This window comes from Seriola lalandi, unplaced genomic scaffold (genome assembly GCF_002814215.2).
Source record: "Seriola lalandi dorsalis isolate HSWRI2012SDOR001 ecotype SW California unplaced genomic scaffold, Sedor1 jcf7180002054690, whole genome shotgun sequence".
In the NCBI taxonomy this organism is placed as follows: Eukaryota; Metazoa; Chordata; class Actinopteri; order Carangiformes; family Carangidae; genus Seriola; species Seriola lalandi.
This window is the reverse complement of record NW_019525243.1, coordinates 138,638-161,681: the sequence shown is the minus strand read 5'-3', so window position 1 is coordinate 161,681 and position 23,044 is coordinate 138,638. Positions and strand designations below refer to the sequence as shown.

The 23,044-nt window shown below is 43.4% G+C and overlaps 2 protein-coding genes across 3 annotated transcripts in view; both read right to left on the bottom strand.

Annotated features, from left to right (window-relative positions):
• Positions 1-3,325, bottom strand: part of adcy9b (adenylate cyclase 9b) — a 33,443-nt gene extending 30,118 nt beyond the window's left edge. The window contains exon 1 of the mRNA XM_023423302.2: positions 140-3,325. Within this exon, the coding sequence (XP_023279070.1) occupies positions 140-1,952 (1,813 nt within the window). The 5' untranslated portion in view covers positions 1,953-3,325. The remainder of the gene's footprint in view (positions 1-139) is intronic.
• A 2,745-nt stretch (positions 3,326-6,070) lies between these two features.
• srlb (sarcalumenin b) lies at positions 6,071-21,471 on the bottom strand. Of its 2 annotated transcripts, XM_023423238.2 has the most exons (7): positions 21,342-21,471; positions 12,746-12,838; positions 12,265-12,360; positions 11,351-11,386; positions 9,864-9,980; positions 9,318-9,551; positions 6,071-9,199 (listed from the first exon to the last, which is right to left on the bottom strand). In XM_023423238.2, exons 1-7 carry the CDS (start codon positions 21,469-21,471, stop codon positions 8,388-8,390), a joined length of 1,518 nt encoding a protein of 505 aa, XP_023279006.2. In that variant the 3' UTR covers positions 6,071-8,387. The 2 variants fall into 2 exon arrangements, with proteins under 2 accessions (XP_023279006.2, XP_023279007.1); XM_023423239.2 differs by lacking the exon at positions 11,351-11,386 and having other exon boundaries at positions 21,342-21,441.
• Between the last annotated feature and the right edge of the window lie 1,573 nt (positions 21,472-23,044).

Below are 23,044 nucleotides of genomic sequence, written 5' to 3'. Positions count from 1 at the left end.
GTGACCTTGGTGTTTATTATTCTTGTTAGGAGTAAAACCAAGAAACTTCTACCATTTTCTTACTGTAAGCAAGCACAGAACATTAAGACATGAAATAACACTGGAAGAAAAAAAAAAAAAAAAAACTTAAAACACCTACCTTTGAGCTGATCAGCCACCACACTCTGTCCTATTCTCTCAGTGACCTGTCCGTCTTCATGCTGGTAGCGGTCATCCAGGAAGTTAGCTGTGGCCTGTGATAAGTGGACCTTCCCAGCCACTCCCAGTTGTTCCATTAGGTTGGCCAGGTTGACGTCATTTGACCAAACATCAAACTTGAAGCGTTTCATGCCCAGGATGCCACACAGCACAGTACCAGTGTGGACACCCACCCTCATGTTCACCATCTCCCTCTTCTCCTGGCAAAACTGTTCAATAGCTTGGATCATGCCCAGGCCCATCTCCACACAGCAATAGGCATGGTCTGGTCTGGGTTCAGGACAACCAGCCACGCAGTAGTAACAGTCTCCTAGAGTACTGATCTTTTCACAGCCGGTGAGCTCACACAGTCTATCGAAACGTCCAAACAAGTCATTCAGAAGCCCCACGAGGGCATGAGCAGATTTGTTGGCAGACATCTTTGTGAAGCCCACGATGTCGGCAAAGAGGATGCTGACGGGCTCCATCCGTTTCATGTTGAAGGGTCTGAAAATTATCTGGCCTCGAGGGATGGAGGTTTTCTTGCGTTTATGGTTTTTAGGGCTGGAGATGGCGGCCGCTGCACCACTGGTGGAGTATCGTTTAACAGAATTATCACCGATCTCCTCATCACCCTGCTTCATCAGTTCATCGGCCACGATTCTGGGCATGACAGAGTGGATCATTCGCTCCTTCAAGGCTTTCTCCACCTCCAGATCTTTGCCATGCATTATAGCTTGTCCCACCTTAAGGAAGGTGCTGCGTGACCGCACCTCTGACATGATGAACAGATGGATGCCGATGGCGTGGGCGCAGAGGTGGAGCAAGGCTTTGCCTGGGCCCAGCCAACTTAGTGTATCCCAGTCTGATTGCGAGGCTATACTCCAGCTCTCCCCTGAGTGGGTCAGGTGCAGCCAGCCCAAACTCTCAAAAAAGACAGAGTAGAGAAACCCGAGCAGGACAGAAGCATAGAGTCGAACATGGAGAACACTGTACAGCAACAGAAGAACCTCGATACAGAGGGAGAAGGTGCCTACAGGCGAAAGACAGGGGGACCAGGTGCTACCTCCCACAAGCTTGTCATAAGACAGGTTGTATGTGGGCCCCATGCCACTAAACTCTTCCACATCGAGTGTAGGTGTGGGAGAGTCTGGTTCCCTGAAGCCTGATGTCTGGATCTGGGGGGCCAGGGTGAGGATGAAGGTTACAACAATGAGCAGCAGAGATGCTTGATTGTAGCAGCGAGAGTAGAGCTTAGTAAAGGTTAAGAGGAAGAGGAGGAGGCAGAAAATGAGGAAGGATGCAGTGGGAAGGAGAAAGGCAGTCCTATCACAGCGGGAAGGGTTGGTAGCAAAGTACAATCCCCAGAGGAGGCCAGCGGCAACCAGGTAAAAGAGCACGTAGCGGAAGCGCCGCTGGGTCTGAGGGAAACATCGCTCTCTGCAGGCCTCCTCCAAAATTGAAGAGTCAAACTTTGGGTCCCAGAAATGACCTGCAGATCTCTCAAAAAGCTGAGGCATCTTCTTCTGTGTGCGAAAGCTCCTGACTGTCGTTTTCCTGACACCGGACTCCCCGGAGCTGCAGCTTGAGGAGATGCTGTACTTGCAGTGCTTGGATCCCCCAATGAAGCCTCCCCCGATTGAACCAAGCGGCCCGCCTCCATGCTTGTGTTTGACACTGCTGCCAATCCTCACTGAGACGCCTCCGTCTCCACTTGAGTCACAGCTCACTTCTGTGTTGTGAGGCAGCAGTTGTTGATGTTGGGGCGATGCCATGTCGCTTTTGAATCTATCCAAAAATCAAAAACTATGCAGAAGGTACTGTCAATTCAAACATAGATGAAACAGTAAGGCAAAGTATGGGGCCACAGTATAACAGCCAGGGTAATGGTGGTTCAATCTTAAATGTGAGGAAAAAAAAGAGAGCACACAAAAGGCTGTTCAGAGAAAACTCCTCTCAGTTAGCAGTGTAGTGGCAGTAGAAACACCAGCAGACCTTCCAAAGATTTTGAGTAGTTCATTATTGCCACCCTTGACGTCAGTCCCTGCATTCCTCTACGTTCCCGTCTGTTTTGACGCACTTGAGACTGCAAGGTTCACTCGCTGCCTGCTTTGTTCCAGTCCTCTCAGCTGCCTGCACACTGTCTCACTCATTGGAAAAATATTTAGGAAAAGTCAGGATTACAAAATACTGTGCATGACGGAGAAAAGTTGAAACAGAAGAACCAGAAAAGTCAAGCAAAGAGTTTAATGGGGCTCTTGGGAAGTTGTGATCACTATGAGGGAGTAAAATCCAGTTGAACTGTATAACTGAATGATTTCTTGGAGGGTAGCCAGTGCACTTTCATTAATGGTGCATGTCCATTATCACTTATCCATTTAGTTTTCCGTGCAACTCGGGTCCACCGGGAATGCAGAGTGATGTTTACAGGACAGGGGGGAAAAAACTTCATTCAAAACAAATCCTCTGCAGCGTTTGCTTTCGTATCTCTGACAACAAGTGGAAAGACATGACTCTGCTGTTTGTCGTGTTGTTCGAAAAAGGTCAGCTTTTCATTTCAAGGCGCAGGTCAGCTCCAGATAGCCTAACAGGAACATGAGCGCAAAAACTGCCACCAAATACCCACATGCCCCGTGCTGCCGGGCCTAATCCCAACAGTTCCCGTGGACGCAGCCCCGTCCTTTCCTGACTTTCTACTCCGGAGCCTCCACCGCCGCTGCGTCTCCAAACGCAGAGAGGATCTTGTGCAGGAGGTCTGCAGGAGACACATGCATGAGAGGCGGTGCGCAGAACACACACTAAACTGTTTTTATCGAGCTTAGCTGTCAGTGACTCGTGTGTAAACACGCTCCTCCAAGGCTATGCGCCAACCAGTTTAGGCTCAGTGTTGCACCGGTATTACCACTCACACACCGAATGTCGCCAATTCATCGTCACAGTGCGCCCCAAGAGAATATCCAGATGTCCTGACCGTGCCGGGTTCCTCTGACTCTGGGCTATATTCTGTCAATCGGACAGTATTATTTTATTATTTAAATACAGCCTTGAGCAGACTACATGGAGTAGCCTCTCGTCCAGTCCTTCCTCCTCTCTGAAGTAAAGTTTGCCCACGGCAGCTTGGTCCCCCTCTAAAAGGCAAATGACGAAAACCCAGAGAGAGTCGACTAATTAAAAGGTCTCCACCTCCACCTCCGCTCCACGCCCCCACCTCCCACACACACTCACACATACACACACACACACACACACACACACACACACACACACACACACACACACAAACACACTCACACACACGCGCGCACACACACCACAGTCCCACAGGTCAAAGCAGAGTGCTGTCTTGATCCAGCCCCTTTAATTGAATTACATGTGATGCACAAGAGAATACCTTCATACCTCCAAATAACTGCCCTTTAATCCAAGGCAAATATGATGGAATAGGGCTGCTGCATTGTCCAGCCTCTCCATTCCCTGCAACCTCCACAGTGAGCTGAGATTGTTTTATCTCCGTTTCCTGACCATTCTCTGTGCGCCGCGGCAGCGTCGACACCCGCATGAAACGCTGTGTGCGCTTATCCAGGCGCAGTGGGCAACACAGTGGCCGCAGCCGCCACCATCTTCTGTGCGCTGACAGCCGTCCAGCCGAGAGATGCCCGCTTGTGTGTGTGTGTGTGTGTGTGTGTGTGTGTGTGTGTGTGTGTGTGTGCGTGTGCGTGTGTGAGCGTGTGCTAGTGTGTGAAGTAATCTAGAATGATATTAAAGTCATTTCCGCCATATCTTTCAAAATAAAACCCTATGAATCCATAATAGCCTACAGCTATGATACTGCTACAAGTAGTTTGGCATCTTTTTGAAGTAGTCTACAAGAAATGTTCGAAGAGAAGTTCGAATGTTTGAAGAAAAATATTACATGTTCTGCACAAGAGCAGTGGCACAGCTCTGATTACTCCAGTGGTGAAATATATCATATCAAATATCATTGTATAAGTCGAAAAAGTGGTAATAAGGCTACAGATTGTAAGGTGCATCCAATGGAGTAGACATTTGTATCCAAACGGTATTAACTTTCCCTATACTGTGTAGCATTAGCTCTTAAATGCTTCAAAATTTGAGCTTCAATGAAAAACAAACTTTTCAGGGTGGTTTATTCTGAAAAGAAATAGTAGTTGTTTCCGGCTTGGTGGTCGCGCAATTGTCTGTGTTTGGCGAGCAGAGAAGGGAGGGGAAGGGCTGACTACTGACGGGAGGGGAGGGTAACTGTGGAGGTACGTGCGGCGCACACACACTTGGGAGAGAGAAAAAGACTCTAAGTATCGAGCACGTATTTCAAGGTAGGGTGGGGACGTACTTTCTTTTTTTTTTTTTTGTTTGACCGCAACGAGCGCACCTCGTCCTCCAGACAAGAAGCCCCATCCACCTTTTTGTCTTTTTCACCAGTGCAACCTTCGGATTCAGAATAAAGTCTGCTTCATGTAAACATCTGCTCTGTACTGAGCAGAAGGAAAACGAAAAGTCATTGAAGGAAAATGGAATAGCCTATAATAACATTAGACAAAATAACCCCAAATAGAAGGCCACTAACCTGCTCTAGATGTTCACTATAAATGTAGCTAATAGAAATGTTGGATGATAGGTTATTATGAGGGATTGAAATATTCAATTAATTAAGACAACACTTAGGCACTTAGGTAGACTAAATTCAGGTTTGCACACTTTAATATTTCAGCACATTCAAAATTATTACAAACAGTGACCTTTCAGAAATGATAAACCCAATATGTGCAGCATATTTGAATAAAGAACCTCCAGCTCTAATGCTTAAGTCTTTATTCTCAGTAACCTGAGAGAAATATTAAACAGTAGCCCTGTAGTCAGCACTGAGGCTTCACCTTGAACAGTGTATTGTAAGAGGATCCCTGGGAGGGACTGTGCACGCCCTCTTGCAATCCACCTGCATTTAAGGGACGACAAAAGCATGTCCTTTATGAGAGGAATGAAAAGACTTCCTCCACATTTACATCAGTGTGTGATTTATGTATATAATGTTGACTTTTAGGTCCAGTCAGCATTATAATAGAACTTGTCTGCATTGCATAGAAAACGAGGAAGACATTAGAAGTCTCAAAGATTTACTACAGGTAAAAAAAACATAAAAAAGAGGGATTCACTTTGAGTAAGCCACAATACCACATTTAATGTGTACATGTTCCAGTGTGTGTGTGGATGTGCCCTGCACATATGCTGCATGCTTATGATCTGTGTATTTATTGATGCAAATGTGTTTAAAATCTCTAAAATAGTCTGTTGCAAATATCTGATCTTCACAATAAAAATGCATTTATTTATCAATTAAATTTGCTTTTTTTTTTCATCAATCACAGTTTTTTGGTAAAAGTTTAGTGTTTAAAAGAACCACTATTGAACCACTGACTGCAGCATAAAAAAGACTGCTTTAATGTTTGAGCACTTATCATGAACTTTAAATTGTATTTTACATTTGATAGTTAGTCTCTTCAGAATCTTTGTAAAATAATGTTGAGGAATCAGGAAATGTTCAAATGCACTCACAGAGAGACACGTCAGGCCTGTGTTTTTAGAAGAATCTTTGTGCACAGTTATCAAAACCATCACCGATTTCCAACATATACACAATCAAACACACACTCACACACACCCCTCGCCACTTCAAGTCACGACAAACTGTTGGTGCAATGCAGCTACAGGACAAAACATCCTTTCAAAACTAAAAGTGAGAGACTGGACCTTCAGAGTGCTCAGACTCTTGACAAGAGGGAGGTAGGCTGAGAATCTTGATAGTTTTAACCCTCTGTTTTCTTCCTGATTACGTTTGATCATTTTATCAGAATAACCACAAAGTTTCACTCACTAGTCAATCGGAAATCTTTATTCTTCATGATCAAGCTTCCAAAAATTGGGCCAATATTAATTTAAAATTTATACCAAAACAAAAAAAAAGTGAACCAACAACTACTTTAATGGGACACACATCCATTCCAGATCTAATTCACAGGTAAATTAAGATAATTGATACTGAAATATACCAAAAGTACAACCACACAACGTCATTAGCTCAAGCTATCACCTCACTACAGACTGTTGCTACCATGAGTTTTAGTTAGTGGTCTGTATAACTTTTTACACTTTTACACAGCACTCTCTAGTGGGCATATTCTGGATCTGCAGTGTAAACATACCAAACACATCCTGTGGAAAACACACACTCAGTTTCATCAGGCTTTTGTCATCAGTTAGTTTTCTTTCTTGTTTCATTATGCTTCAGATTTTAGTTGGGGAAAACACTATGGAGTTAGTGAGGGAGGACAAAGAGAGAACTGGAAGTGTATTTGCCCATGAGTTAACTTGGTATATGTTTGAGTTGTAGTTATTACTACCTACCTGTTCTTTGAAGATTTAGGACCCTGCATTTTAAGCATTAGTTTGACATTTTGGTTGATTGATACCACTTTCATAGAGTTCTCTAAATGTGTAGCTGGAGCCAGCAGCTGTTTAGCTTAGCTTAGTATAAAGTCTGAAAAAGGGGAAACAGTTACACATCATGTTTTATTTGCTTAAACTATACAAAAACTGCAGTGTAAAAGAGGCACGATGCAGTTTACGAAAGGGTCATGTGCCTGACTATTTCTTGGCCCGGCATAGAAACTTACTCTGCAGGTTGCCTAGCAACCTCATGATAACAACAAGACTCCAAAAAGTTACTGCGCCCGGCTTAAAAATAGTGTCGAATAAGCATGCTCCCCAAAATGTCAAACTATTTTAAGCAATTTCGCCATGCCATACTCCTGGTAGGTTCACTGAGGTAGGCTTACATAAGGAATTGCAGATTTGACATGTATAACTCCAAACCATTGTGGGTATAGGGGCTTTCCACAGAGGTCAGGGGTCAACTCATGAGTCCTCCACTTCACCTTTTCCTCTCTATCACCTCCAGCCCGCTTTTTGCAAGCTGAGAAATCCAAAGGTTTGTCTAATTTTGCCGCAGGATTGCTCAGTACACAGACACAGCTTACTTCAATGCCCATTTGGAAAGTTTACACAGAAAAAAATCAATAAATATCTTTCTAACCTGGAAAAGAGCTGGCAACTGGATAAAGACAGCTATAATTCAAACACATTCTCATGTGTCATTTTTTATGGTCATTCAGCTGAAAAAGCTGGGAAGCTTATCGTTGAAGGAACAAAATTATTCATAACATAGTACTGAATTTCTGCCAAAGACTGGCAATTTATAGACGCAAACAAAAACAGCAAGAACAGTTAAGAAGTGAAGCAGAAAGAACATATCCACCCTGCTCTGAAGACTCTGACCCGTGAACCCTGACCTCTGCTTCCATCGCAGTGCTCATTTCACAGGTTGTCAACAACCAAGACTGATGAGCATCTAAAACTACGAGAAAAAAGGCCTTATTTGTTGCATGGCAGGGCTGGTTCAGGTGTCAGTATCATGAGGAACTATTACTTGAATTTGTTAGAAGGAAAATACATGCATCTGTTAAATAAGATGTGACGTCTAACATGCAATGTTAATGTTAATCTATGTCAAAAGCTTGGAGGACCACCCAAACTCAAAGGCTTTGTATAGCACCCACAAAAATGCTACTTCAAAAAACTTCTGAAGCATATGGAATTGACCTGTTGCAATGCAATTCTCAAGATTTTACAAAACAAATTCGCAACTCCTATTTCCACTTTTCCCATTTTATTCACATACAAGGGAGCTGGTATTTGACTGTTTTCAGTCTCAGGATTTTCAATTTTTATTTGATATTACTTTTTTTTCCATTTCTGTTTCTCTTTACATGGTTATTTCCTTAAACCCAGAAATCCCACACAGTCCACTGTGATTGTGCAAGGGAGAGAGGAGGGTGTGTATTTTAACAAAACTCTGTGATTAGTGGCATGTTCTCATTTCTTCAGCACTTGTGTCCTTAAGCTGCCTAATCAAACAATTACTCTTCCCTCCCACTATCTGCCTCATTTCCACAGTTCCTAAATGCACCTCCCCCCATATTCTCCTGAGGAAAAAAACAAACAAACACTAATCTCCTCTCCTCTGTCTCCTTAACAATACAGGCATTCTGAAAAAAGCAGGGTTGGCGTCTACCAGACCCCTTTCTCTTCACCCCCTCTTTCTCCTTACTTCCCCCACTCAAGTTATTTTGTGTTCCTCAGTTCTTCCGGTAGCGATTCTTTGGCTTCTCACCACAGCCGGTAGCCTCGCAGGAGGACAGGCCAGGCTGTTTGCCAGAGTTAATGCTGCTCAGAAGAGCGGGCAGCTCATTGGTGATTGCCTTCTCAATCTTCTCCAGCAGACAGCCTCCCATGTAGGAGCACTGACCCGACAGGGGCTTGAAATTGGTGATCGGGTTGATGCCAAAGAAGTCACGGTAAGCATCACGGTTGGGCAGGTCAAACTTGCTGACATTGGTCTTGGCAAGGATTGATTTAAAAATGTAGAACTTGTCTGGGTCATCCACAATCTCCTTGAAGACTAGCTCAGGATCGCTGAAGAAGCTCATCTTCTCTTTAAAGGTCTGGACGTAGCGGTCCACCAGCAGGCCGTGGATGCGCACACGGATGCCATGCTGGCGGATGAAGGCAATCTTGTTCTCCATGCGGTTTTCAATCACCTGGTTCAGATCTTCCAGAAGGGAGATTTCCTCTCGCTTGAAGAGCTCACGACTGGTGTCAGGTGCGTAGTCATATGGCCAGAAGGAGCTGACGTAGACGCGGGGGGGTTCAGTCACATTGATGAGGGGAGCCAAGCTCCAAAAGAGTGCTCCATAGACTCTCATCAAGTCCTGGGTGGCCAGGTTGTCAGCCTTGTTTAGGATGATGCGGATCTGGGACTCGCGACCCTTCAACTGCCGGAAGAGCATCTCCAGCTCCAGGCCAACGTCCAGCTTGGTGGGGTCGAACACCACGAAGATCAGGTCAGCGCGGTCAATGAACCACTGGCAAACATCATTGAAAGGATAGCCTGGGCAGAAGAAGAGAAATAACTGTTACCACTAAATACTGAGTTGTACCCAGCTGCTTTGTATTTGAATTGTGACATGTGAAAATCTGCAAACTGAAGGTCAACGTTTCTGCTTCACCTCTCTCCTGCTGCTTGCGGTTCTCAATGATTCCTGGTGTGTCAACAAAGGTCACACGCTCCAGCAGCTTGTGGGGCATCTCAATACCGATCAGCTTTTCCAGGAAGTTTTGTCCAAACTTCTCCAGGGGCGAGAAAGAACGAGAGCTGTCTGCTGCCATTACAATACCCTCAACGGAGCGGATCTTCTCCCCATGCATAATAACAGTGAACTCAGAGGTAGTAGGCTCAGCTCCTGAAAACAAATGAAGGGAGAAACAGAGGGAGACGTGAGCAAGAGCATGAGTAGCAGGAGAAACAGACTGGGATTTAGCAAAGGTCACTGTTTAGCCTTCATAAAATGTCATGGATCTAATTCAGCAAAATTTCTGTGAAGGTATCTGCCCATCTGCTCACAATCACATCCTTGCACTTTAACACACACACACATTACACTACAACTTTTAGATAAGGCAGCTGCTTCTTGAATAGTTCTGTAGATTTATGATGGCATTTTAGGGTTACTTCATCCTTACTGGATTAAAAAAAAAAAATGGATGTAACATACCTGTGTAGAGCTGATAGGGGCTGTCGTTCAAGCCCAGGAGGTAATTGATCATGGAGGACTTGCCAACACTCCAGGGTCCCAGGAAGAGCACCATGGGTTTGGAGGTAATCTCTCCATCTGTTTGGCAAACACAGACAGACAGTGATTAAAATTTCAGGAGGTGGGCTAAATGATGACGAAGAACCTCTCAAGTTCATCCCAAATTTTTTTAATTATTTTTTAATTATGAAAACGATGCTGAGATTTGTATTTGTTGCAAATAAGAAAATGTGTGAGATCTTTGAGTTGTTCTTTTTTGACCCATGTTTGGTACAGTAGTCTCCATTTCCTTTTGTGCCTCAGGACGAGATAGTTTAACCAAAACACTGATCCATCGAAAAATGTATCGTGGGGTTTTTTTTTGGGATGAACTATACTTCAAGTCTCAGAGACACCAAGAAGCATGTGAGAATAGCACTGTCACTCTTAATCCAGAGCACAGAGGAAGATTTTGAAGACTTAGAAAGGAAATTAAAAACAGATAGACAAAGAAACACATTGAAGCTGTTAGGCTTGTTTATTGGCATAAGGAAAATTTCTATGAAATGCTGCAGCCATATCTCCACTCATAGTGGCACGCGACAAAGTAGTGACTCAACAGAGCAAACTGTGTGTCTCATAGCAAGCTGCAGTGTGTGTTGCGAGTGGACATGGTGTCAGGGTGGGAGGGAGCAGCAAAGTTCTGTTAGAGACCTACTGATGCAAATCTGAATGAATTCAACAAAAAATGAGGATAAAAATATCCACAAAAAAGGGGAAGGCAAAAAAAGAGAAAAGAAAAAAAAGTATTTCAAAGAAAATAATCACTCCTGATGATTGTGGCTCCTAAATTAAAAGAACAAAGTGTGACAGAAAGCTAATCAATTCACTCCCAGCTGCACTGACCGCCCTTTTCCACCAGTGCACCCTTCTCAAGTGTCCTAAAGCCAAAACTGCACATGCAACCCCATCCATATATGACATTTTACAGCCCAACTACACAACTTAATGAGTAGTACTTTCTGTAAATACTGTATGTAGCGTGCTAGCTAAACACTGCCAAGCTGAAAGTGTATTATGTTTCCCCACAGTTTTTTTCTTAAATTTACATTTCTTCCCTTTTCATTCTTTAAAATGGATGAACTGAAATGAATTTGGGAGTTTTGGCTGAAATTTTGAATCATGAATGAAATTGAGAAAGAGTGAATTAATTTGGATCCATATTAGGTATAAAACTGCGGCTCTCTGTGCATCACTGTGGATCACTTTGATCACCCCCCCGGTCAGTGTTACATTGGATGTAACACTGACCCGGGTGTTGAAATTTCTGACCCACAGAGAGCTGTGCAGTATTTATACTGCCTCAAGTGACTCACAAATGTATGAGGAGAAATGAAGGGGGGTGGGAAAGGAAGGGGCTGAGCACTTCAGGCAGTGCCATGCACAAGTAAGCCCCGGACCACACCCACCTGTGGCAGAGTCCCCCAGGGTTCGTCCGGGGTAGGCTGTTAGATAAGGGGGTGGGGTTGGGGGAGGACAGGACAGGGAGGGTGGAGTACAGAAAAGTGAAGGGAACAGGAGGTGGAGGAGAGTGAGGAGAGCTCAGTGAGGGAGTGAGGTTTCTACAAGCAACAGGGAAGCGGTAGAACAACAATGTGCACGGATGGGTGGGAGATGGTCACTGGATTCTATCTTCCCATATTTGACCTAATGTGTCAAACATGTCCGTCTGTAAATGGATGGTGTGTCTGTGCAGTCAAGCGATGAGGTGAATCTTTTTTGTCTGTATAGTGTTTGACACAAGTGGTATTTGACAAGTTTGCATGCATGCTAAGCCTGAAAATCCACAAGAGGGCGAGCTTTATTTCATTGTGGGGAAGAAGAGTCTGTTACTGCGAATTCAGTGTGCAGCTTAAAGTGTTGAGCTTAGTGTGAAGAAACAGCACATTGTGCAGAATCTTTTAAAAATCAAAAAGGGACATTACAAATGTGTTAGGAATTGAACAAAAGAGGAAGAAATATTTAGGTAAGGAGCATTAATGGAGTGATTTAGACAATAGTGCACCTTTCCCCTGGGGCAACAATAGCCTGCCATGTTTTAACAGCTGATTTCTGTGAAGGTTGGGCTGTAAACTGAAGAGGATATGATTGTTTCTTTGCAGTTTTTGTGCTTTACAGCCCAACATACAAAGAAAAATAAAACCCAAAAGCCCCAAGTGGTGAAAAAGTAAGAGAAGACACTACTGCACTATATATAGCCTGTTGATAGTGTGAAGATGATATGTGTGTACAAATAAGTCAACAAATCAGTCACCAAAGCAACAAAAACAGAGAACCGACACAACAGAACAAAGTGCAGGCACAGCCGAAGCCTTTGTGGTACCTGAGATCTCGTGCTGCCTCAGCTCATTGTACTTGTACGCCTGCTCCATCGGCTTGATGGATGTGTGGTAGATCTTCCGCAACCTCTGTATAGCCGCTGGAGGACAAGATAAAGACAAGAAGAAAGGATGATGATGTTGCAAAGATGTTTAAAAAGAGGCACTGAGGGGCATTTTGATAGGCCAGATGGAGAGGAAGTGAAATGAAAGATTTTGCAAACTCTTGTGGTGCATGTCTGATTTTTGAGCAACAGTCTAGTTCCCAGCCTTTTTACCTTGTGACATTTTTCACTTATTAATCTTTCACCATCACTTCCACCCTCTGAGATTATGTGTTAAGACATTTGCAAGTTAAGAGGAAATCAGGGGAAAGAAATCAAAGGAAATGACTGTTTTATTGAGCTATCCTCAATCTGTAAAATGCAGTTCAAGCACAAAGCTTTACAAAAAAACCACATCTGTTGAATTATCTTTGATCCTCACCTGCATAGTCTGCTGCTTTTTCCTCAGCTGCAAGTCGGAACGTCTCGTCGATGTGAGATCTGTCTCTGAGGACAGAGATGATATCTTCTTCTTCTGTAAAAACAACATTAACAAAATTCAGCGTATGTTTTTAATGGTCTGATGAAGGAGTAATGGAAGTGGACCCAGGTGGCCAGATTTGGTGCAAACCAATCCACAGCGACAGTTTCATCATGAAGCCCACGCTGGGGCTGCTGACGGCCCATCATACATTTTCAACAAAGCTTTGCTTCTGAGGCCAATGATGCTGCTATTTCCGGATGCACATCAATCACTGCATCCTGTGTCTCAATGTGTATCGCCACTGCTGGGAATTTAAATGTGACGCACAAATAACTGATAATAACAGCTGGACAACAGTTTTGCATTGGATGCCATTATCAATTTCACATGTGGCAGATATTTGAGCTGTTTCGTGATCAAATGCTTGCAAACTGAGCCCAATTTCATATGTAACCCTTCTTACACCAATTGCCTCTTCTACCTTGTGTTTTCTGCTGTCTTCACTTCCACCTATCTCTCACTTACTGTTACCTTTGTAAATAAAAAAACCTTTACAGTATTTACTGCACGATAGGATCATCATCCCCTCAATCATTTTCACTCCAGCCTGAGATCTTTACTTTCAAGCACTGAACATGATAACACTATCTTCACCTTGTGTGCGCACTACAAAACCATCTGTTTGAAATTCATTTTTAAATATGATTTTTCTTAAAAGACACACACAAAAAAAAATCAACAAAAATGTTGATAAAATCTTATAGTTTTCATCAAAATGTACTTTCATGAATTTTTGGGGCTTTAAAGTAGAACAAAGTCTTTTTAATTTTTTGGTTTACATTTTTGCACCCCACACTGTACATGTGCATGGTATTTCGATGACTCTTCTCACCCCCCATGTGTTTGAGTGTGTGTGCGCAACAGAGAGAGAGAGAGACAGAGAGAGAGAGAGAATCCAAGAGAACATATCTGCTCACCAGTGTGTCATGTCCACTTTTGAACATATCAAATTGCTTAGATCACAGCTGCTAGTACAATCAGCTCTTAATTTAGAAAGTAAACGCCAAAAATAAACAGACAAAGACATTTGTTCGACATCACCATGGGCTTACAACAACAGCAAAGATAAGAGGGATAGAGAGAGGGACTTCCCCCGGTTTCACCACGGGCTAGGCGGCGAATTCAGCGACTGTTCTCATCGGTAATATACATGAGACAATGATGTGCAATCCTCTTTCTTTTCTCTTCTATATTTATCCACCTATCACAGACTTATCACACTGTGAGGCCTGTCCTTGTGTGCCCAGGTCTCAGACCGGGCCTCCCTGTAACACCTCCCACACGGCCCTGCTGGTTTCAGACAAACCTGCTACGGCTATGAGCTATATATAGGAGCAGTTGGGAAGTCTTCCGTGTTCACACTTCCATACCCTGGGGGGTTATGGGCCTTAGTACCCAGGCTACCAGACACTCCCCTAATAGAGTTGTTAGGGAATTTTAACAGTATTTACAGCATGCTAGTGGTATACTGAATCTGATATTATAGTAGATGTAGAGTGATTAATTGCAGTCATTTAATTGTAAATCAGATTGTGGAAAACACATGGCATAATCTGAATATTGATATTGTTATATAAACTACTTTATGTCATCACAGACTTATTAAATTCAATTTGCTAGCGCAGGAAACATAACATAATTCAAAATCAATCAATCCTTTATAAAAATCTGCCAAAAAAAAAAAAAAAAACGGCAACATTTCAACACTGCAGTCTTATAAAACTAATAGACCATGTTCAGATGAAGAGACCTGCATGGAGGATCACAAAGCATGAAAAGCTGGAGCTGCAGCCCAGGGCACAACCCTCTGGTCTCAGCTGGTGACTGGCAAGGAACCTGCTGAGCCCAGGTTATTGTCTGGGCTTTTGTGCAATACTCATCACAAATCAAACGCTGACTGGTGTAAAGCAGAAGCACCTGCTGGGGGAAGGTAAAACATTTTTTTATTAGGTTTCAACTGCAGATGTCTCAGGCCAGAGGAAGAAAAATGTACACTGCTGGCAGGCACAGTCTCGCCTCAGTCAGTTTCTCACTACATATTGAGCTGGAACAAGTACAATAGATGTGACAATTTCTTAACATATCTCCACTCTGGTGTAGCTTAAGGTCTAACAACACTATTGACATTGTTATTTGCTTTGTTGCAGGAGGGTGTTTTCCACATAAATATTGATTAGCAGCAGGTTCTGCTTGGAGAGAAAAAGAAGTGGTCAGGAAGTGATTCAGCCATACTCTCAATAACCCCACTGTCTGGCATCAAGACAAATTATGTTCAGCTTCAGTACTCAGGTAAAATGTATGTCCTTGTAAACATTAGTTCATTTTATGAAAAGAAAATCTAATGAATTCAGTTCAAAATGATTGTCATTGACTTGTGTTTCCATCTCAGCCGTCTTTACTACTCGTATACTGATCATCTTTAACTGAGACTGAAAAATCTTCTTTCACAAAAGGAATGGACAAAATTGTCTCTTTTTCTTTTTTGGGTGCCTTAACCAAATACTGTAGGCTTCTGAGAACAGAATTGTATCACAACAAAGTAGTGCTGGATGGTGACATTGTTTTCTACATAATAATAAACTGTATATCACTGTGAAAAGACTGCAACCTGTCAGAGGGCAGCAGTGTCATGGCATCCTGCACCATAACCTGGAGTACAGCCACTGGCCATGTGGTCAATGACTTGTAGTGTTTCTGGCCAAGAGTCAGAATGGCACGTTGCGTTGGCCAAAACCAACGGTGCATCAAATGTCAAGTAAAGTCATCTGAAGGCCTGTTTGTTTACAAGCATGACGCAAACTCATTTACATTGATTTGAGTCGATAAAAGCGTCTGCCAACTGAGAAATCCAGGGTGAACGTTCCATCAATCAAATGATTTGAATGATTTGTGAATCACACCACAGAAAGCCCGAAGGAATATTCCAAACTGTGCCCCTCACCTACCCCCACCCCATACACGGGCACACACGCACACACTCACACACTCACACACTCACACACTCACACTATGTGGCTCATACCCCAACAGTTGCCCGTTTGCAGTGTGGCAGCAGTGACACACACTGATGGTCGAGGAGCAGCGCAGCACTGATGATTCTCCCCGAGTCAACCTGCTAAAAATAAACCTGTGTAATGTTGCTCCCAGCACGGTGCGAGAGCAAAAGAAAGCAAAAGGTTAGCAGCCAGAATAAAAGAAGGCTATGAGTAATGCTGCAATGCCTAAAAAGGTCTACATACATAGCTATATATGTTGCTACTTATTTGGATATGTAGCCTAATAGGCTGCGCGTTTTGTTTTTATTCTCAAGAAGGCGACAGCGAATGTGGTAGAAAGACAAGAAGGGTCCTTCCAAAGAGGCAAGGATAATGATGCAAAAATAAATGGGTGTTTTGCATGTGACCTCATATGCATGTCTCTGCTGTATCACTCTACTCAGTGTATTGTGTAATGAAGTAGTGGTACAACATACATTAATATAAATAATAAACTTATTATGACATTAATTAAGACAGCTAGCTATTGTTGACCTGTAGAAATAACAATAAGCCACATCTTCGTGTAGCACCCTCTGTGATACATGGCTGCCATTTTGCAAATCTGGCACTCAGGACAGGTTAGCTGAATATCAAATTGGGCCAAGGAGAAATTGAGCCAAGATGAAACAGTGGCAATGGATGCGATTAATTACGAAAGGAAGAGGAAGAAAAGTTTTTTTGTGAGTGTGAGAGAGCTCTCCCATCGGAGGACACAGAGGAGGATTAAACTAGAGCGCTCAGGTGGCTTTTGAGGAACAAAACTATCTTCTCAATGCACCGGGCCTGTCCCTGCAGTACCCAGAGCTTACTCAAGCTACTGTAACTTGACTCATCACTCAGGAGAGTCTTGTCTTTTAACACCAACCTCTTGAGTGGGCCTGAACTGCTGTGAACTTGTTAACACCTTCCAATCCAGTCAATCCCTGATGGAGGCCCTGGGACAGAGCTCCGCAAAGATCAGAGAGGTAGTGTTGCCCACGGATGGCGGGCCTTGCATCAGCGCTCAAAATGAACCCTGCAGGCGCCAGGGGAGTTGAACCCCGGACATCTGCACCCAGGACCATGTGTCCTCACTGAGCCCGTTGCCACACAACCCTCCCTCAGTTTGGAGAAACATTCTGGTGGCAAAGGCACATCCAGTAGGAATGTCGGCGATTTAAGCCCACCACGGCCTCAGTGTCTGGATAAGTCATGCCTCAACTATAGATTCTTATGCAGTGCCGATTCAAACATCAGAAATAATGTCAAACAACAACTGCAAGTGTGAAACTATTTTGCAAATATGCTGCTAAAGTTTAAGGACTCCCCTCTGTTTTACTTCCCCAAATATTTCAATTTCACTGTACGACCACGGCTTGGCAAATCGTAGGCACAAATCGCAACCAGTGTCATAGTTGAAAGAGCCACTATACTGAGCTAAAAAGATATATTATTTACTCTACTCAAGAGCACACCACCAGGGAATAACCCATGTATTATGTAGGTATACGTGTGTGGTGGTGTGTATCTGCAGTCATGTGCATTTACACTGTATATATTAGGTGCATGTGTAAAACCCAAGGATCATATTCTGCTTGCAGCACAGTGGAGGTAAATTGAATTAAACTGAACTTGATGAGGGCAGCAGGCCTGGAACCCCCAGTCAGAGGATTTATCCTGAGCACGGGGGGATTGAGGCAACCTTAACTGAAGGCCAAGGGGTTCCACTGGAAAGATCCGCGGAGAGGCATCGAATTTATTCAAATTTAAACAGACTAGAAGGAGATTTTTACATGACCACCTGTTTGTAAAATACCCAGGACGTTAATTGCCAGTAACACAGAGAAGACAGTTTTCTTTTTCTCTCCATACAGACATTACATATATATCTCTATGAAAATGAAGCCTAATGATTTTTAAATAAATAATAAACCCATAACCGTAAAAATGCACGTGATTCTTCTTCTAGCAAGGGCAAAAGGTATGAGAGCAGTCAGCAGAACTTGTGCAGGGCGTGGTGAGAAGAGGCCACAGATGGCAACAGGTGGCACAGCTTGTGGAACTAGTGCTCCCTCAAAGTCAGGAATAGCCCCACAATGGGTCAGAAAATGGACAGCGGTGGGGGCAGTATGGCTGCCTCCTATTTTAAGGCTTTGACTGTTGGTCAGTCTGGAGACTCACAGACATCCACATCCCACGGAGCTGACTGGGTAATATACAGCTTAACCGTGTGCACTAGGACCTCTCATGTACTTTTACTTGTATCTTTGGCCTTTTACACAAGAAATCCTGCCCAGTCACAAGTATAATTCTCTCTGTTTGTCTACATCACCTTCACACTATGTCTGGTAAATGTGGGTAAACATTTCAGACAGACATGAAAAGACAGACTACCTTCTAGATCCGAATGCTGGTGTGTTTTGTTTTACAGTAAAACAACTCAACAAGCAAAAAACACCACTGACTAGCACTATCACTGGCCCTTACAGACCATCTTATGTGAGACACTTTCAGATTCTCAGTCCTCTAAGGGGTCACTGACAGCTAGGACATGAAGTGGAGTGTCAGGCTCAAAGAAAGGCACGAGGGCAAAGGCACTTTACGCAGAGGTGTTGATCTGATGCCTCTATCCCTGCTCTCCTGTTCGAAAGCCAGGAAAGGACGTCAGGTGCCCTTGGGACTGGTGAGGGGGGCAGTCTTAAGGAAGGAGGGGTGTGTAGTAAGGCAGTTAAGTATGACTGATGTGTCCCTTCTACTACTGCCATCAGAGGGATGTCCCAGACATGCCTCATGCCTTCAGAGGAGATCACGTGGAGACAGTGCGCCTTTAACTTTCCATGTCTCCCCCCCTGCAAAGTGAGGACGCCAAAGATGTTTTTACTGTATCGAGGATAGATAGTATTCCCACTCAAGTATCATCACACTTGTGTGAAGAACTAATCAAGGCCTGACAGAAGCTGTGATACATTTGTATATGAAGAAAGTCCAAATCTGTTTGGAGTTGGACAAAATTCTCAACACACAGCGCTGTTTTCTGCGCTAAGAGCAGAGCTTTCATTTTAGAAATATGCTGTAATTACATATGCGCTAATGACATTTTTTTAATATATTATATTAGCAGTTGTCTTAAGCCCCTTTCACATTCAAACCCTCTGAATGACATCGGATACTGAACGCCGCTTCAATCCCCATTTGGTCAGTCAGAGCCATTCACACAAGACCTAGTTAGTGTAGGGTTTCTAGCAACCTTATAATAACCCTATAGTTACTATAGTAACCTATGTTTACCATTACAAGCCAGCTCTGAGCGGTGTCCGACCCATGTAAAACCCTGGAAGCGAGTGGCGTCGTGGAGCAGGTTGGTCATGTAAAATACCAATTCACACTTCACTGCTTTGGCTTAGAAAAAGGAAGCTATAACACCTGCAGGTAAATAACTGTAAAGGAAATGACTGTGTTCCAGGTGCATTCACATCGCTACACCTAATGATGAGTCTAATGATGTCGAATCATACAGTGACGACTGCTGAGCATTATTACATAAAAAGATTACTTCTATCCTGTCTACAATGTCCAAAGTCAAGGTGTCCTTACTTGTTTCCAAATGTAAACAGTTTGAAACATTAAATTAATGCAATGCACCTATTGTAACATAATCAACTGGCTTCAGTCTCCAAATTTTTTTGGAACAGAGACACGTGCCAGAGGGGAGTGTAAGATTTCACAACATCAAGATTGTCATGGCGTGGTGTAGGCTTTGCTGCTGCTTTTTTTCTCTCACAAAATGTACATCAAATCTACTAAACGACAGTGTTAGGATACAGTGTTGATGTCTCTGCTTTTCGAATTATAGATCTGCTCTGCCCAGGGCTGTTAGACAAGCTATGATGAAATGATATCAAATCGATTTCACCTTCCTTTAGAAGAAGATTACCCTTTTTGTTCCACTCTGCGGAATTAGCTTCTTCAGTGGCGTTCCTGACAGAGATCGAACCAATCAATAATACAAATAATTAAACACTGAGGCAAGGAGTTCATGATTCTCATAATTAGCCATAACTTGCAGGTGGTTGGAACCAAAACTCCTGCATGCTCTATGGGGGAAAAGAATCAATACATATTATGCACATGTAGTAGATTTAAAGACAGAGGCCACCGAAAGACACCTGCATGGGCCTGCAGAAGAGGTCTATAAAGGCATGAGTTGCAGCCACAGCCCCTCCTACCTGGAGAATGCATGTCCGTATAAGGCCAACTGCTGGGAATAAATTGCGATTGTGACAGTGCAGAGTGACAGCAGCTGTGCCGTGTATCTAAAGGGAAGCACAGGGCTGGGAGGGGTGAGGAGTCGTGAGGGGAGGGGAGTCGAATGGAGGGAGGAACTGTAGTGGACAGTGTTGGGTTTCAGGAGGCCTTCCAATCTTAGACACCTGACAGTAGCCTGGAATATGGAGGCCTGGCCCCGGGCAGTGGAGCTGAACGCCACCCCAAGGACGGGCAAGGGTGACAGACAAGGGTAACGGCAACCGCTCCGGTCCAGAACCACAGACCAGTCCACATTTTTAGAACGGGCAGTCTGGGAGAAGTTGTCACTATGACAGTCAACTCCATGGGTGCCATGTAATCAGATTCATTTAGAGATTGACGTTATCACTGTACTTTATGATACTATGGATTATCATCACAGGAAATATAGGAATTTCGGCTCTGGAGTAACTCTTCCAAACCAAGTTGTATGAGATAAAATTCCATTCCATCCAAATCAATGGATGCTGAAGTTAAAGAGAAGACAAGCTCAGTGTCCATTTAAGCTTCAGCGTGGTTTTTCTCCTCTCCGTGGTTAGACTAAGACTTTCCATCAGCTGGTGCCACGCATTAGGACAGCTGACATGCTGTCACAGGAGAGGCTGAACTCTAGCTTGAATAATCCTCAACTGCTTTCCTTTTGGAAGCTCATCAAAATGACATGTGCTCATACATCAAAAGTGTTAGGCATTACAGTGTGGATTTTTTTTTTTTTTTGTGGATTTTAATAATTAAAAAGATGAGAAAGAGCCAGTTAAATCCATCATTTTGTATTGGGTGACAACAGTTTAATTATAAACTGGGACAGATTTTAAATAGTCCTGCTTGGTGGTAAAGAAAGACCGTGGTAACATTTCTATCTCTGTCTCTGTCTATCCTCGGCTGGTGTCCCCATGACTAATAATAATAATAACATAATTAACATTTTAACAGTATGAAAACTGAACAACCTCTGAATCTGTACCATCACCGTATGATCAGACCGTCAGAGCAAGTCTGGCAGCAGCGCATTCATTAAACCAACCTCTAAACTTACACCACGTCACCGTTTCATTTGTTGGGCCCACTTGTAAAAAAAAAAAAAAAAAAAAAAACATACCTTGTGCCCACAGTGCACCACCTCACATAAAACGTGAGCAACCCACTCGATATTTGATTTAAATGCTTCTTACCTGCTGTGGCCTGCAAAAGCAGCAGGGAGAGGAAACAGCAGAATGAGACTGAACCCTTCATGATGGCTGCCAGGAGAACTCTGATAGTCACACAGACTATATATACCAAGGCAGAAAGGTTAAAGGGCATGCAAAGAGAAGAGGCGGGGCACAGACAGAGCCAGCTGGTAGAGGGGCTGAGATCTGTGTGTTTGAGGTGTTGCAGGACTCAGAGCATGCCACAGGGACTCTACGTGTACGAGCAGCTGACCCTGCTATTCAGAGAGGTCACAGCTTGGGCCTCAGCATCAATCCATGAAGACTGGGCTCTTTCTTTAAGTTTTGAATCACTCAACTTCTCATAGGTGTTCATTTTATAAAATGACAGAATTTTACAAAAGACTGAAAATAGGTTTTATAAGAAACAACATCTCTAACAATATATGAGCCATAATAAGATATAAGATGTAAGATAGTGAAAAGGCAAACTGATTTGACATTAGCAGTCTAACTCTGAGAGGAGTAGTATTAATGGATGATAGGAGGCAGGTTCAAGGACAACCGCCTGCTTCTAAGTAAATAGGGATATAGCTTTAAAGGAATAGCTCTACATTTTGGGAAATGTGCTTAGTCTCTTTCTTGACAAGAATCAGAGGAGAACGCAGATGCCATTGTCATGTCGTCTGCACTGAAGAAATCGTGTTTTTTGTCTAAAAAGGCCTCCGACAAAGAAAGAGATCAGACCAGAGCACAGGCGAGCTGGCAGCGGCTCAAATCCCGGTCAGCAGGTGGACCATCAGAACATCCAAAAAGTTTTTACCGGCTCAGACAGTGTCATTCCTGCAACTGGTGGAAAATTCCAGGGCTGAGTTTCTTTCCCAGTCTGACCCTGGAGCCAATACTGGTCTTACCGAGCTGCTAAAGGGCTCCAGCTTAACTCAGAACTGGCTTTCGTTCTCCTTCATGTGTAAGCAACTTGATGGCTACATAATGTTACATCTGTTTTCAATAGTGACCGGCTACAGTGAGCATGATAACGTTAGCTGACATGCTGTTGCCAATATTATAAATGTGTCCGGCAACTGTTGCTATGGCTTATGTTCTGTAAGATAAGCTAACCGGCTGCTAGCTGTAGTCTTATATTTACAGGAAAAATATAAGAGTGGTATCAATCTTCTCATCTAATACTCAGGAAGAAAGCAAATAAATGTAATTTCCAAAATGTCCAAATACATTTTAACATTCAGTTATTTCAATTAAAAACAAAGAATGATGGTCAAATGACTGAAACATTATTTACAGCCTTCTCTCCGCAAACTATTTGCAGTAAATGTGCCAAGTGTAAATGAGGGCCTGGATAGACACAGTGCTCACTAGGCAGCCATGTTGGTAAAGAGTTGTGGGACATTTCAAGTTCTCTTGGGGGCCCTCTGGTGGCCATGGTGGCCCTAAGCAGGCTCTCAGTTTGCCGGCACTGACTGTGTGTGTGTAAGAGAGTGAAGGATGAGAGCAGAGAGGGTATGTCTGCAACATTAAGACCCCTGAGTCAACCTAGAATCCCTAACACAGCAAAACGCTAGGCGGATTACTGCTTTATCACACCCAAGCAGACACACTGTGGTGAACATAATCTCACAATTCCTCGAGAATCAACATCTCAACTGTAAATTAATCCGCAAATATGGCAGGAGTTTTTTACTCAAGCATGTCCATCCCAAATGACT

Coding starts and splice junctions, on each gene's coding strand:
- srlb (XM_023423238.2), bottom strand. CDS start 21,471: ATGCCCTTTAACCTTTCTGCCTTGGTATATATAGTCTGTGTGACTATC. Junction 11,387..12,264: donor GAGGCAGCACGAGATCTCAG/GTACCACAAAGG, acceptor CTTATCTAACAG/CCTACCCCGGACGAACCCTG. Junction 9,552..9,863: donor CCCCTATCAGCTCTACACAG/GTATGTTACATC, acceptor ATTTGTTTTCAG/GAGCTGAGCCTACTACCTCT.